General features: G+C 43.1%; 1 protein-coding gene across 5 annotated transcripts in view; it reads left to right on the plus strand.

Annotated features, from left to right (window-relative positions):
- SPATS2L (spermatogenesis associated serine rich 2 like) overlaps nt 1-14867 on the plus strand; it is a 183891-nt gene that overhangs the window by 143485 nt on the left and 25539 nt on the right. For 4 of the 5 annotated variants that reach the window (XM_052655200.1, XM_052655203.1, XM_052655201.1 and 1 more), the window contains 2 exons: nt 133-339; nt 1697-1832. In XM_052655200.1, coding sequence (XP_052511160.1) covers nt 133-339; nt 1697-1832 — 343 coding nt within the window. The remainder of the gene's footprint in view (nt 1-132; nt 340-1696; nt 1833-14867) is intronic. The other variant, XM_052655202.1, reaches the window with a different exon arrangement.

The raw sequence follows: 14867 nt of genomic DNA on the forward strand, positions 1-14867 counted from the left end.
TCTTGACTGTTTGCAGTGAAAGGAACTATTGCCAACATGTTAACAAAACCCAGAATTGTGGCATCCCCATCAGCTGATCATCAGTGTTTTTAGTTTATCACTTCACAGACATTATTTGGTGTTTTCTTACAGAAGGCAACAGACCACTGCAACAGAAACTGTCCTTAGATGGGAACCCCAAACCTATACATGGAACACCAGAGAGGTCAGATGGCCTACAGTGGTCAGCTGAGCAGCCTTGTAACCCAAGCAAGCCTAAGACAAAAACATCTCCTGTTAAGTCCAATGCCCCTGCAGCTCATCTTGAAATAAAGCCAGATGAGTTGGCAAAGAAAAGAGGTAAAGTGATTTCTTTTGCACAAATGATTCAACGTATTTTGCGCACACAGAGAAGTACCTGAATGACAGAACTTTCCAAAAGATGCCGCTTAGTAAAGAGAGTTAGACCTGAAATTGCATTTCTTTCTGTGAGCCACATAGATTGAAAACCAGATATGATTCCTCCGTTGTTAATCAAAGGGCTTGAATGTTTAAGTGGAATTATATCCTCTTTCCCTGCCTCTCTGTGGCCATTCTTCTCTTTCTAGGCATGGATAAATTTGCACCACAAACACTTGGTACCCTAACATCCTATAAAGCAAATGTTAATTCAGGAGCCTCTTTAGCCACATAAATGTTGAATGTTTCCCTGATATACAGGTTCTGAATTTGCATTGACTAAAGATGAGTTTAGAGGCCAACCATGTCTTCTGATATGATGTTCCTCACGTAAATTCAGTTCTGTGTTAGAACTTTCAGACAAAAGACACTGAAAGAGGGTTTTATATTGGACACACTGTACTTTGATTACTTTTTGAACTTTGATATATTGATACTTTATGCATAACTAGTATTAAACATGAAAGGGGCTAAATCGCTTCCTTTCTGATTACCAGAGGATTTAGATATTCTCATTCAGGCCTCAGTTGTATCTGATTTCCTTGGCTTGGGTTTGATTATACCTTCTCACTTTTCTTGAGAGAGATTTCTTTTTCCTAAGAAACCATCCCCTTGTTGGGATAAGTACAATTTGCCTATTTGCTCTGCACTATCTGTAAAGCCTGGTGACAGTTTCAGGAAATCAGGCAAGATTGGCACCCACAGAGCTGCTTTAAGTTCTGCTGCTATAATTACAGGCCTGGCTCAGGACTGATGGGGCCAGAGCCAGGGTACCTGGCACGGATGCTCTGTCCTCTCTCTAGCCCATCTGTACCTCTCCCAACCTCTGTGTCATTTTCCTCTTCCCAAAGCCCTGCTGGCTTTAAACCACACAGAGTGGTGTTTATAGAGAGAGCCAGCAGCACAAATGGTCTTTAGACGTATCAGATTCTAAGAAACCCCAGTTTGTAATAGAACATAATGATCAGAGTCTCTTTGCAAAGGGTAAAGGAGATACATGTGCCCAAAATGGCCCAGCCAGAGAGCCCACTGGTGAGATCACAGCTTCTCAGGGACCACACAAACCACCCACTCTGGATTTTAAAAAATTGGGATTATAAACATCCTCTTAATGGAACTTTTTTTTTAAATTGAAAAACAAAAGAAGAGCTCTTCTTATTGGAAGGGGATATAGTTGCCTCTGTCGTTGTTGTTTAGCTCAGAAGTAAAAAAAATAAACTGATCACTTTAACGTGTTCTTTCTTGACATTAATTTCAGGCCCAAATATTGAGAAATCAGTGAAGGATTTGCAACGCTGTACTGTGTCTCTAACTAGATATCGTGTCATGATCAAGGAAGAAGTAGATAGTTCCGTGAAGAAGATCAAAGCTGCCTTTGCTGAATTACACAACTGGTGAGTAATTTCACTTAGAAACTATCAATTTTTGGTACTTGAGCTGTTCCTATAGGTAAAAGCATCAGATGGAAAAATTTTTATTTAATACATAAACATCACAGAACAACACTTCAGTGAGTTTTCTTAAACCCTGCTGACAGATGCATATCTTGGGAATAGAAAAGAAGAGAAAATTTGAAATAAAGAGAAACCTGATAGACATTATTCGCTGGAGTTTGAAGTTGGGTCAAAAGTATATGAATGATTTAGAACACAACCTCAATAAAGGACAAAACTTCAAAAACTATATTTTTGACAAATCTTTGGAAGGTTAACATGAATGCTTACTCAGAAAGAATATTTTCCAGCCTGATATCATAAAATAAGGAAAGCTCCCTTAACAAAATTCAGAAACAACTTATGTAAACTTAGTGATAGACCCCCATTCTTGGTATCTTGAAGACTGGAATTAAGAAATGGTATGCCAGTGTGGTTTTGGTCCTGCCCTGCCCTGCTCTGCAGTGGATTTTGATGGAAGACATTTCTTTCAGCCTTATACTTTTGCTCATGTCCACAGTCAGAGTGAAATATCTGTTAGTAAAAAGATTAAGTTAATATCAGTAGAAAATGTTCTCAGTGTATCCATCAGGATACTTTCAGTTTCAAGTGACAGAACCTCAAATCACAGTAGTTAAAGAGAAAAGAGGATTTATTACTGATGTACATGAAAATCCCAGGAAATTCCTTTAGGCAAATTTGGTTCTAAGCCCAGTATGTTAGCAGGATTCAGATTCCTCTCTCTCTCTTTCTCTCTCTCTCTCTCTCTGCCTCCTTTCCTTGCCCAGTGTCCCCCACAGTCTCCTGGTTCTGCTTATTCTTCACTTCACTCTTAGGTACAGTGTCTCCATGTAGCAGCAAAGATGACACGCTGGCAGCTCCAAGCATACACAGTCTTTAGCCCCATGATCTTAGAGAGGACTTCGTTTCCAGTAGTTCTGATAAAAAAGTCCAAAAGGGCTAATTCCCATTGGCTGGGTTGGGTCATATATCTGTCCATAAAGCAATCCCTGTGGCCACAGGGACAGTCTTCCCACTGGCCAGGCCAGAGTCACGTGCCTGCTCAGAGAGTTAGTGGTGGGACATTGGCAGGTTTCGGGGGAAACCCCACCTGAACTCCATGAACTGAGAGGTAAAGAACCCTGGATCCCTGGAGAAAAATCGTGGTGTTAAAGAGGAAAATAAGAACAAAGAAAACACATGTCCACAATGTCCAGGCTCACATAGCATGTTCCCTATATTGGCCTATCATGATTCCAGAGTTTGATCACACTTTCCACATATTCTTCCCATTCTAAGTCCTTTCTTTGACACTGATGTGCTTTTTTGCTGACTGTAGCATAGTGTAAAACTAAGGATTATGTCAAACAGTAACCTAATGTAAAAGTCTCAAACTTTAAATCATCTGCTACTTAGACTGTGAGATTCCAGGGGTGCATAAGTCACCAGGGACTTGAAAACAAACCATCTCCTTCAGTTATCATTCAGTGAGGAATCATTTACCCTCCACCCAGTGGAACACTTCTCTGTTCAATCAGATTATAACCTCACTAATTGTTCAAGCAAACTCCAAGAATATGTTTGAAAGTACTCGGAGAAGGTAAAGATGCTACACAAATAAAAAGTGTTATTATTACTATTATTATCATTGATTTTTAAATTTTATAGTTACACGACTTTTCCAATTTATCCTTCAGTTCAGTTCAGTTCAGTCACTCAGTCATGTCCAACTCTTTGCGACCCCATGAACTGCAGCATGCCAAGCCTCCCTGTCCATCACCAACTCCCAGAGTTCACCCAAAACCATGTCCATTGAGTCGGTGATGCCATCCAACCATCTCATCTTCTGTCGTCCCCTTCTCCTTCTCAATTTATCCTTCAGTTCAGTTCAGTTCAGTCACTCAGTTGTGTCCGACTCTTTGCGACCACATGAATCGCAGCACGCCAGGCCTCCCTGTCCATCACCAACTCCCAGAGTTCACTCAGACTCATGTCCATCCAGTCAGTGATGCCATCCAGCCATCTCATCCTCTGTTGTCCCCTTCTCCTCCTGCCCCCAATCCCTTCCAGCATCAGAGTCTTTTCCAATGAGTCAATTCTTTGCATGAGGTGGCCAAAGTACTGGAGCTTCAGCTTTAGCATCATTCCTTCCAAAGAAATCCCAGGGCTGATCTCCTTCAGAATGGACTGGTTGGATCTCCTTGCAGTCCAAGGGACCCTCAAGAGTCTTCTCCAACACCACAGTTCAAAAGCATCAATTCTTCGGCACTCAGCTTTCTTCCCAGTCCAACTCTCACATCCATACATGACCACTGGAAAAACCAAAGCCTTGACTAGACGGACCTTTGTTGGCAAAGTAATGTCTCTGCTTTTGAATATGCTATCTAGGTTGGTCATAACTTTTCTTCTAAGGAGTAAGCGTCTTTTAATTTCATGGCTGCAGTCACCATCTGCAGTGATTTTGGAGCCCCCAAAAATAAAGTCTGACACTGTTTCCCTTGTTTCCCCATCTATTTCCCATGAATTGATGGGACCCTAATATGTAAAAGCATGCTCAGGGGCTTCCTTGATGTTCCAGCGGTTAAGAAGCCAATGCAGGGGACATGGATTCGATCCCTGGTCCAGGAAGATCCCACATGCAGTGGAGCAACAAGGCCAGAGCGCCACAGTTACTGAGCCCAAGCACCTTAGAGCCCTTGTTCCACAACAGGAGGAGCCACCACAATGAGAAGCCTGCACACAACTGGAGAGGAGCCCCAGCTCTCTGCAACTAGAAAAAACTCATGTGCAGCAGTGAAGACCAGCACAGCCAAAAATAAATAAATAAAAGAACACACAACATCCAGACTTGTTCTCTGGAGCCAGAGTCAGCACACGTCGCCTGTAAAGTGCCGGCAGGTTAAAAAACCTTAAGCTTTCCAGGCTGTAAGGTCTGTGTGCTCCTACTCAGGGCTGCTGTTGGGGTGTGGAAGCAGCCGGAGAGCCTTCGGAGGCAGGGGGCAAATCTGGCTCAGCGGGGTCGTGGTTTACCAGCCTCTGTCTGGAGCCTCTGTCTGGAGGCTGCTCACAGAAGACTACTCTGTCTTCTCCTTTGGTGTGGCATTTTAGGATACAATCTTCCTCTGAGGCCCACGTGTGACACCTTCCCTCTGAGTGACTCACACACTAATCGACAGAGTGTAGCAATGACCTCAAATTACCTCTCTCCTCCAGCTGCTTTGAGTCCTTTTATTTTTTATTTCCTTAGTAAAATGAACATCGCATGGCTCATGAGACATCTTGAGATTTATAACAGATTCTTTGAGTGCTTTACTCCTCAAGAGCGGGAAGTGTGGGGCCAGGAAAGTCAGCACCCACGGAAGATGCGTATCTTTGCTTGTAATTCACATCGTGTTTTATACTGATGGGAAGGATGGCTTCTGAATGAGCTCTGCCAAAGCAATACGGCTGTTTAAAAGTCACCTCCTTGACCAAAGGACATTTTCCCTCCAAACTGAACAAGAGAACATTTAGACCAACTACTTCCCGTATGGTATTTCTGTGAAAGGGGAAAACACCACCCCTTGTTTTCTGCCCTAACCCTTCAGCAAAACAATCCCCAAATAATTACACAGATGTTAACTTGAACATAAAACTAAAGTATTTTTTATCAACCACAAACATGCATTTATGCCAAAGGGAAAAACTTGGCCTCTATTCAAAATAAGTATGCTGCCCAGGCAACAGGGCGATGTGCTTGAATTAAGCCTCTCATTTTCTGAGGAGCAAAGGCTGGATCTTAAGGATTGTGGTGCTCTTGAAAAAATAGTAGGTCACGGAATAGAAGAAGGCAGCTTAAAAGCTTAAAAAATGAAACTTCCCTAGTGGTGCTGAAATCACGAACTCTAGGCACTAGAGACAATTTTGAGTGCAGCGCTATTCATTTAGTACAATGGAAACCTCAGGGCTGTATCATAGAGTGTATCCAGATTTGGAGGATGTGGCGTCCTCTGGAGATTTCCAGGAGTGCCGGTTCTGAGGCAGATGTTGACTCACGTGGTGCATTAGCAACAGGGGTGTGGAGTACATCCCTCTGCAGCTTCTCCTTCACTTCCTCGGGGCCACCCTGTTCTCTCACCTAAGCACTCAATAGGCGCTGTGTGTAGTTTAGAAATAAATAGACACTCAGTTAAAAAAAAAAAAACCTTCATATTCACTTTGCTACCAAAGCACCAGCTTCAGGAGGTGAATCCCAAGTAACTAAATTCTCCCCCAAGCTGGAATTCACCGGAATGAATTGTGTGATGTTGGGAGAAAGCCATGGTTTGCACAAGCTCAGTACTGAGTCACGGGAGTCTGAGCGAAATGAAGGAAATCCTTGTCCTTCCCAATCTGGCTGTGAAGAATGTTTTGCTCAATATGTTACTGAAGAAAGCCATTAAGTAGCTAACTTATAATATCAGAGCTGGCACTTAACCAGGACACAGTTGCATGGGGCTAAACGATCATTACATGGCTCCTTCTCATTTTTCCAGAAAGAATTAGGGATTTAAGAGGGGGAACAAAGATGACACAATACCCTCTCAATATGTCTTCACAGAAAATAAATTTTGCAACATGAGCGTCTGTGTGAAAAGTCACATCAGGAACTAACATGAAGCAGCTGGTTTCTTTCCTATATGATTGGCCCCCTACCACAACTGGAAAATATTCATCCTTTCGAATCATAGCTGCCAGGTTTAATTGCTTTGTGTGCAGACTAGTCTAACTTCTCACAAATCTGTGTGTGCATGGCCAAGTTGATGTTGACGGCTTTAAATGAGCAATAAAACATTAAATTCAAAAAGCATTGAGGAAGGAGAGTAATACTTGATTGTTTTGCCATATGCTGGGGGAGAAAGGATTCCAAAATAGAGCTGTAAAAAAAATTGTTAGGTGCTATTGTCAGTTTAACATCTAATTAAAAGCATTCCTAAAGAAAACGGAAGATGGTAAGGAGCCAAAGGGTTAGGGTATGTGCTGGGTAACCAGGTTGCAAAGAATGGGGGCTGGAGGGGATAATATGTTTAGGCCGCTTTGCTTTCAAAAAAGAAAGGGAAATCAGTCAAAGCATGCCTCCTGTATAAAGTGGCCAGACGTGTTCCTGGACCTGTGTTTATTTTCTCTTGAAACAGTGCCAAGAAATTAGAAGTAGGTCAGAAGTTTCCCAGCTCCCCCGACCATAAGCCCTTGCCCACCTTCCCTTTCTCTGTTGGCTTTCCCTTAATCTTGGAGTTCACTCCCTCCCTGCAAGGGCAGGTGAGCCTCCTACTGCGCCCTACAGGCCTCACAGCGACCCCAGTCACATTATGCCTGCGTGTTCAGTTGCTCAGTCGTGAATGGCTCTGTGTGACCGCACTGTGTGACACCCCACCTCCCCGGAATGTAGCCAACCAGGCTCCTCTGTCCATGGAATTTTGCTGAAGCAGGTTGCCATTTCCTCCCTCCAGATCATCTTCCCAACCCAGGGACTGAACCTCTGTCTCCTGGGTTCCCTGCATTGGCAGGTGGATTCTTACTGCTGAGCCACCCAGGAAACCCCTGCTATACCGTAGGACCTTGTAATGGGCTCTCTGTCTCCTTTTTCTTTTCTTCCTTTTAATAACGACTAAAACTCATTTTGTGTCACTGGTAATCTCATCATTTTGATGACCATGTGATCCCCCCGCCACTGCCCCCACCAGAGTGACAGATTTGCATGTTAACCAGCTAACAGAGTCTGTTAAAGCTCTCCTCCAGCCAAAAGAATGACTCTAAATGTGAGAACTGTCAGCTAAAGAGAAAGCCACTTCGAGATAAGTATATCTTGTGCATCTCTCAAATCCCCCTCTGAAGGAGGGCTCTTTATCTGCTGCTAAAGCCCTGTGGGTAGCCAAGCAGAACCACACACAGACCACCAGGGTGGTCCGCAGGGTGGCCCCACGCACAGACCAGATATCACTGCTGTGACATTTTAAATGTTGTGTCTTTTTCTGGGATATGAACTCGAGAAGGCCTCCCGAAGAAGAAATTGTCAGTGGGGCTGTTGCATTTCAGAGCAAGCCAGGCAGTAGTCTGTCCCATATTCCCACTTTGCTGCTTCTTGGGTGCCCGAATAACATCAAATTCTTGGAGCAGGCAGCCTTAGAACTACCTCAGCTTGAGTCCAGATGAGACCGTTTGTCTTCACTTTTGCAGATTTATCACATAACAGGATTCTTCTTCTTTGGTTGTTTCCTCCCCTCCCCCTGGTCAAACTCCCCAAACTTTAAGCTGCCTTTTCTAATATCTGGCTCTCCATACAGTGCTAAAAGCTGAGTTTTTCTGTGCCCTTCAGGTTTTTCATTTGTTCTCTTTGTGAATAACTTAGCATTGACTGAAAGATGATGCCTGAGAATTAATATTTACTTCTCTCAGTACCAAAGTACATGTGTGTGTATGCACTATAATTACAAACTCTAGAGCTCTGTGGTCATCCTCTGCTTTGGTACCAGGCCCAGAGATGCTGATTTCACTGGGCATAAGTGAACCCAGAAATAGGGTTTTTGTTTTTAAAGATCCCCTGGGGATTCTCTTATGCATCTGTGGTTGAAAACCACAGATTGAGAGTCCCGCAAAGGACGGTGATATGTCTGGGGCTAGAGCAGTGTTCCCAACCAGATGAATTTGCCTTCTCCCAGGGAGACAGTTGGCATGTCTGGAAATATTTCAAGTTGTCACAGCTGCAGAGAGGTAGTGTTACTGGCATCTAGTAGGCAGACACCAGGATACCACTATTAATACTTATCCTAGTAAGCACAGGACAGTCTCCCCGACCCCACTCCCCACCCCCACCAAAGAACAATCTAGTCCAAGACATCAGTAAGGCTGAGAAAGCCTGAGTGAGAGGAAAGGGAGACGAAAATTACACCGTCCTTCTGCATGGTCTGCTGCAGCTCCTTGGGTGAAGAGTGGAGAGTCCTCCCTTTGCAACCCCCCCACCCCTGCCACTACCCAGTAGCTCTCTGCCCCTCCTCCAGCAGCCCTCCTAATCCACCACTGCAGACAAGAGGAGGGAGATTTCCTTTCCATGCCCAGATCATTCACATACCCCCCAATGCAGCCATAGTGTTTTCTCTTTTCACAGCCGTACCGTAGGGAGGCATTTCTCCCATACTTCCTGAAACATAAACCTCCTTGCTGTGCATTTTAAAGGTCAAATTACATTTTTGTTTCATTAAGACCAGCAGAAACAATTACACTGAAGTGTAGAAAATTGAGGACTTTGCTTCTTTGCCTATTTTTCATTATAGAATTCAAGTCAGTCCTTAGGAGAAAATGGAAAAATTAAGAACTGAAAGTTGTAGCTGGTGATAGACCATCACTTTCATTCACCATGCTGTCTCTGCTGAGTCTTTTTTTGTTTTCTTCTCATTTTGTAATAAAACCAAATAACGCAGTGGGGACCCGGATTCAGATGAAGATCTGAGGCATGTAAAGCTATATACAGTAGGGAATTGTTCCATGAAGTGTCTGTCTGGGGAAGTATTATCTTCCTCTGGCTTTAGCTGGGCAGCAATATTGCTTGGTGTTTCTGGCTACACATGGTATATATCCAACTACTCTGGTGCCAGTGACATCCTCAGGTGGGCCTGCCCTTGTGCTATTTAAACTGAATGACAACAGGTCTCTTTGCAGTCTTACCGTGCTGTAGTGGTTGGGCAAGTATTTGTTGGCCCTCTGTTAGAGAACTACCCTTTTTTAATTAGGAGAATATTGAAATTAAGGCACTCTGTCTACTCTGATAGGTAAGTACAGGAGAAATATATATTAGGTGAAACAGGTCCTAGAATCAGATCTGCGCCTCAGAACAGATGCTATGACAACAAGCAAATCTGGCTTTTGAGTTCAGTCACATGGAGGATGTGGATGTCAGTGTGGGTAATGAGTTGAGACTCCAACCGTGTGACTGAAATAGGAAGCATTCTGAGTGCATCGAGAGTGTCTGGGGCAGGGTGTTGGTCAGTAATAAAGTGATGCTTTTCTCTGAGCCCTTCAACAAAGGATGTTTATCACAGGATTACCAATAGGAGAGAGAGCTGACGTTAGGAACCTTTGTCGTCACTTAGTATTGTCACGTGAGGACTTTAACAGGCCTTTGGTTTCCTGTTAAAATATCAACAACATGTTAAATAATTGCTAGATTTTGCCAACTCCTTAGCCTATACACATGATGCAGATAAAACCAAGAGTTTACGTATTTTATTGTTTTTCCAAGAAGTTTAATACAAAGTCTCTACGTCCTTCTGCCCTGCAAGGGAATACAAGCTTTTCATTGATCAAAGCTTATCCAAACAAGACTTTCTGACTAATCTCTTTTCTTCTCATCAGATGTTTTTCCAAGTGTCTACCTGCTAGTGATTTGTGTTATCTTGTGGAAATTAGACAAATCCATGCCTTCTCCCCACACTCAGTACTGGAGATTATGCCAGCATATTAAAAGAACGCACATTATGGAGATGAGCATACACCTGCAAAGGATATCGAGACAGTAGTAGAAGAAGCTAATAAATATATTTATGCCTCAAGAGAGCCGTATGTATGCTTTTCTGTCACTGGCCTAGCTGACAAACTGCCCAAAATGACTTCTTGTCCTTACTTGGCACCAGTCTAATAAACAGAAATCAGTTCCAGGATCCATTTCTGAAACTGTGAAAAGGGTAAATACCTTATACCATGGAGGATCTCAAGGTTCCTGTGACTTTGTGTCTATGGCAAGTCCCCATGGCACAATGCATTTCAAATCTTGCCTTGTTCATGAATATGTGTGATTCTAAATAGGGGTAGCTCACTCTTGGGAAGCGAAAGCTTCTCTTTTCCTCTTTTCTTTCCTCCCCAAGGTTTTTCTCCACGTTAGATGTTTCCCCAGGGCCACTGTAAGGACAGAGTGAATCAGTCGACATGAAGGAAGAGCAGGCTGATAAATACAAAAAGTACAGAACTGGCCTTTTCAGTTTGGATACGGTCCCCAGGAAACCAGCATAAATAGCACCTCCTTGTATTAATAGCCTTTGTGAGCGCCACATGTGATTACCTCCATACGTCTTGTCAGCGGCACACTTAGCGTTGGAAGTCAGCTTTCTTTCACTGCAGGCTTCCTGCAGAATAATAAACCCAGAAGAAGAGCTAGAGGAGAAGAAGTTGGTTCTGATTTCATCTTGAAATCTGAAAAGATTTCTGAATCTTTTCAGCAAATGAAGGCTACCCGTCAAATCAGCTTCAGAACATGCTCCCGAATAGGAATCGTTGTTTTTATCATAGAACAGAAATATGAAAAGGAATTAAGCAAAGTGTTGTAACTATACAATCCCAAGAGAGTGTGTATCCTTTGTATGTGTGTGGTTTTTAAATTTAAAATATAATACATTTGGGGCAATTTATCATCTAGCACAGCAACAAATCATATAAAAGCTGTACCTGAAGCTAATACAGTAGATTTCCTTACATGTGTGTTACATTATTGCTCCAGTGACTGTTACCTTTGGTACTTAATAGGCCATATTGAAACAAAAGTGACATCTTCCTGGGTTTATTAACAACTTAATTAGGAGGCATGAGGTGTGGATTTAGACAGGATAGGATTTAAATCTCCTCCCACATATTCTAGTACCGAATATGGTTGAGTTTTCTAACTTCTACTCAGATGCAAAACAGGGCTACTGTCACTTTCTGGAGTTTTATGAAGATTCATGTACAAGATATGCACTCTGCAGATTATTCTAGAAAATGTCTTGCCTGGTCCATGATAGAAGTTCAATCTAGACCCGTTCTCTTCTCTTTCAGGTAAGGATTTAGTAAATGTCTTTTCCTCTCTACCAAGACACTGGGAGGAAGTGAATCCGTTCCACCTTTCTGTTTACTGAGCCTACACTGGATTGCGGCTATAAGACATGGATATTTCATCACAGCTTTTTACTGTCTACTCCCTGGTGAAGAGAGATGTAAGGCAAAGGGACCCCTGATTCCAAATGGCCACAGTTGTCACCACATCAGGCCTCCTTGCCACGCCTTCTCTCTTCCTTCCCTTCCCTTCTCTCTGCCTTCCCTTCCCTTCTCTTCGTTCATCCACCCAATACAGTAGAACCCCAGGGCTAGTGGGTGAATATAGAAACTGCACAAAGGCATACTGCCTCGGAGCTGGGCCTGGGGGAGGAGAAATCAATACCACCTGGTTAAGGAAGGGTTGACCACAGAGGCGACATTTGAAGGAAGACTAGGAATTTGTCATCCTGGGAGGGAAAAAGGATTCCATGCAGAAGAAATAACACAAGGAACCAGAAAATAAGAGAGACCACAACATGATTTGAGAGGAGTGTGTGTCCTGGGTCTTACTCCATCAAAGTGAATTTTGAGCACATCCCTCTCAAACCAAAAAAATTATTTATAAATAATTTATGTGCGCTATGGTTAATCTGTATACTGAAGATTGGGAAAGTCTACTTTTTGGAATGAAAAGTAAACACTGGGACTTCCCTGGTGGTCTACTGGTTACAACTCTGCACTTCCAATGCAAGGGGCACAGGTTTGGTCTCTGATTGGGGATTTAAGATCCTACATGCCACATAGCTCAGCTTAAAAAAAAAAAAATGTGTGTACATGCAGTTTACTGTATTCCTTATGCCCCTATTCGGGAAGGCATTGGCTGGGGCAGGTCCTGAAGATGAGGGGCAACAGATAAGCCTGGAGTTGCTGGCTGGTGAGAGCCTTTTGGCCCAAACCAAGAAGTACACATTCTCTCCTCTTCACACAAGAGTCAAAAGATGCAGGAGCCCTCAGGAGGCCAGAGCAGTGGAGGCTAGGCCTGACTCCCTTGGGTCGGAAATGGGCCAGCATTTCTGTGACTTTTTCTGGGCTTATCAATCTCTTCTAGTTTCTGTTCCTGAGTATGTGTTAACTGTGATTCATCACCATGGCGGCTTCTGCCTAGATGCCCTCTTCCCGCCAAGTTGGAGGGAAATGCAACAGTATTCAGAGTGGTTGGCTGTATTTGGGGTATGAGACAGAGATTTTATTTTGAAATTTGTTTTATCTTCCTTTCTACATTTCCCAGTTTTTTGTTTTTAATGAGCATGTAAAATGAAGTAGAGCTGTAGGTGGCGCTAGTGGTAAGGAACCTGCCTACCAGTGCAGGAGACACAGGAGACGCATGTTTGATCCCCGGGTTGGGAAGATCCCCTGGAGGAGGAAATGGCAACCCACGCCAATATTCTTGCCTGGAGAATCCCATGGACACAGGAGCCTGGTGGGCTACAGTCCATGGGGTCGCAAACAGTGAGACACGATTGAAGTGAATTAGCACAAAATGAAGTAAATGAAGAATGTTACTTCCTTAAGTGGTACCCTTGTGCTGTAAGACAATCAACACCACAGATAGAAGTTTGCTTTCTTTTTCACTGATGTAGTTTTGTTGTTCTTTTATTTTTTTAAAAAGGAGATGGAAGTAAGTCATATCATTTTTATACCTATGCTGCTGCTGCTAAGTTGCTTCAGTTGTGTCCGACTCTGTGCGACCCCATAGATGGCAGCCCAGCAGGCTCCGCCGTCCCTGGGATTCTCCAGGCAAGAACACTGGAGTGGATTGCCATTTCCTTCTCCAATACATGAAAGGGAAAAGTGAAAGTGAAGTCGTTCAGTCGTGTCTGACTCTTTGTGACCCCACGGACTGCAGCCTACCAGGCTCCTCCGTCCATGGGATTTTCCAGGCAAGAGTACTGGAGTGGGGTGCCAAGCTGAAATACAGAGAAGTTATTTTCCCTGAATGCTGATCTCCATGGAAAGAAACAAAACTAAGAAGTAGTCAGCAAAGATAAGAAATTATATTATTAAATCAAATCAGATGTAAAATTCTAAATAGAAGTATATAAGAAATGTAGATACTTTCTAATTGAACATGTGATGATGTGGGATTTGTAGAATTTGCAGGATTTTGCAACTCTGATGCCATTTCTTAAATTCCAAGAAGAAAAAGGAATCCCTGTCCATATTTGTTTGTTTTTCAATTAACTATTGTGTGTAAGGAACTCCAGGATTTTGTGTTGAGAGTTAGTCATTATGCTTCATCTGTCTATGCACCTCAGATGGTGTGGTGAAATATTCATCAACTGTAATTTAAATCATTATCTAATTCTAATATAAAATATGTAGACTAAGAGGTATTAACCTTAACGGGTTATGTTACCTCTGATTTTAAAAAAAGGGAAAAAAATGGCCTCAACCTGATTGGCAAATGGAGCCCAGCTGCTGTGTTCACTGGCTGCCACAGTGATGTAGATCTGCCGTACGTGTTAACTCCGATTCGTGCTCAGAGACATTCTACTTTATTTCCCTGAGAGTCACGATTTCTAGGCAGCTGTTCAAAGAATTCCATCCCAACCCCAGCTGACAGGCTGTAGACATGCATGTTGGGTTTTGTATGTTTATTGCACAACACGTTGGAATTCAGGAAATCTTTATATCAATTGTCAAATCACTGCTGCATTCAGAAAAAAAAAATCCAATTATAAGAAGAATACGGGTTGTTGTGAAACTGAGATGCAAACGTGGACAGAGTAGAAGGTAAAAGGCTCAGGAATCCCAACAGAAAGCTAAATAAATGAGCATAGCCGGCTCCTTGATAATGAGCTGTAGTGGCACACTGGCAAGTGGAGCTGGTTAGGAGAGCCATTTCTGGGATAACTCAGGAGGACCTGATCACATGGGAAGTGAATGAAGGGGTGTCGTGGAAACTGGTGAGTGGTGAGAACAATGACCAGCAGCCAAGGCAAGGAAGGGGGCCAGGATGGACATGCAGGGGAGGAAGAATATTTACCCTCCACCCTTCTGGGTTCTTGACTGGGGTCCTGTTATAAAAGACAGATTAACAAGAGAAAAACAAACAAACGTGTATTAATGTGGACACCTCATGTACACATGGGAGACACTTAGGGAAAAGTGAAGTCCCCACGGTGGCCTGGAATCCAG

This window comes from Budorcas taxicolor, chromosome 2 (assembly GCF_023091745.1).
Source record: "Budorcas taxicolor isolate Tak-1 chromosome 2, Takin1.1, whole genome shotgun sequence".
NCBI lineage: Eukaryota > Metazoa > Chordata > Mammalia > Artiodactyla > Bovidae > Budorcas > Budorcas taxicolor.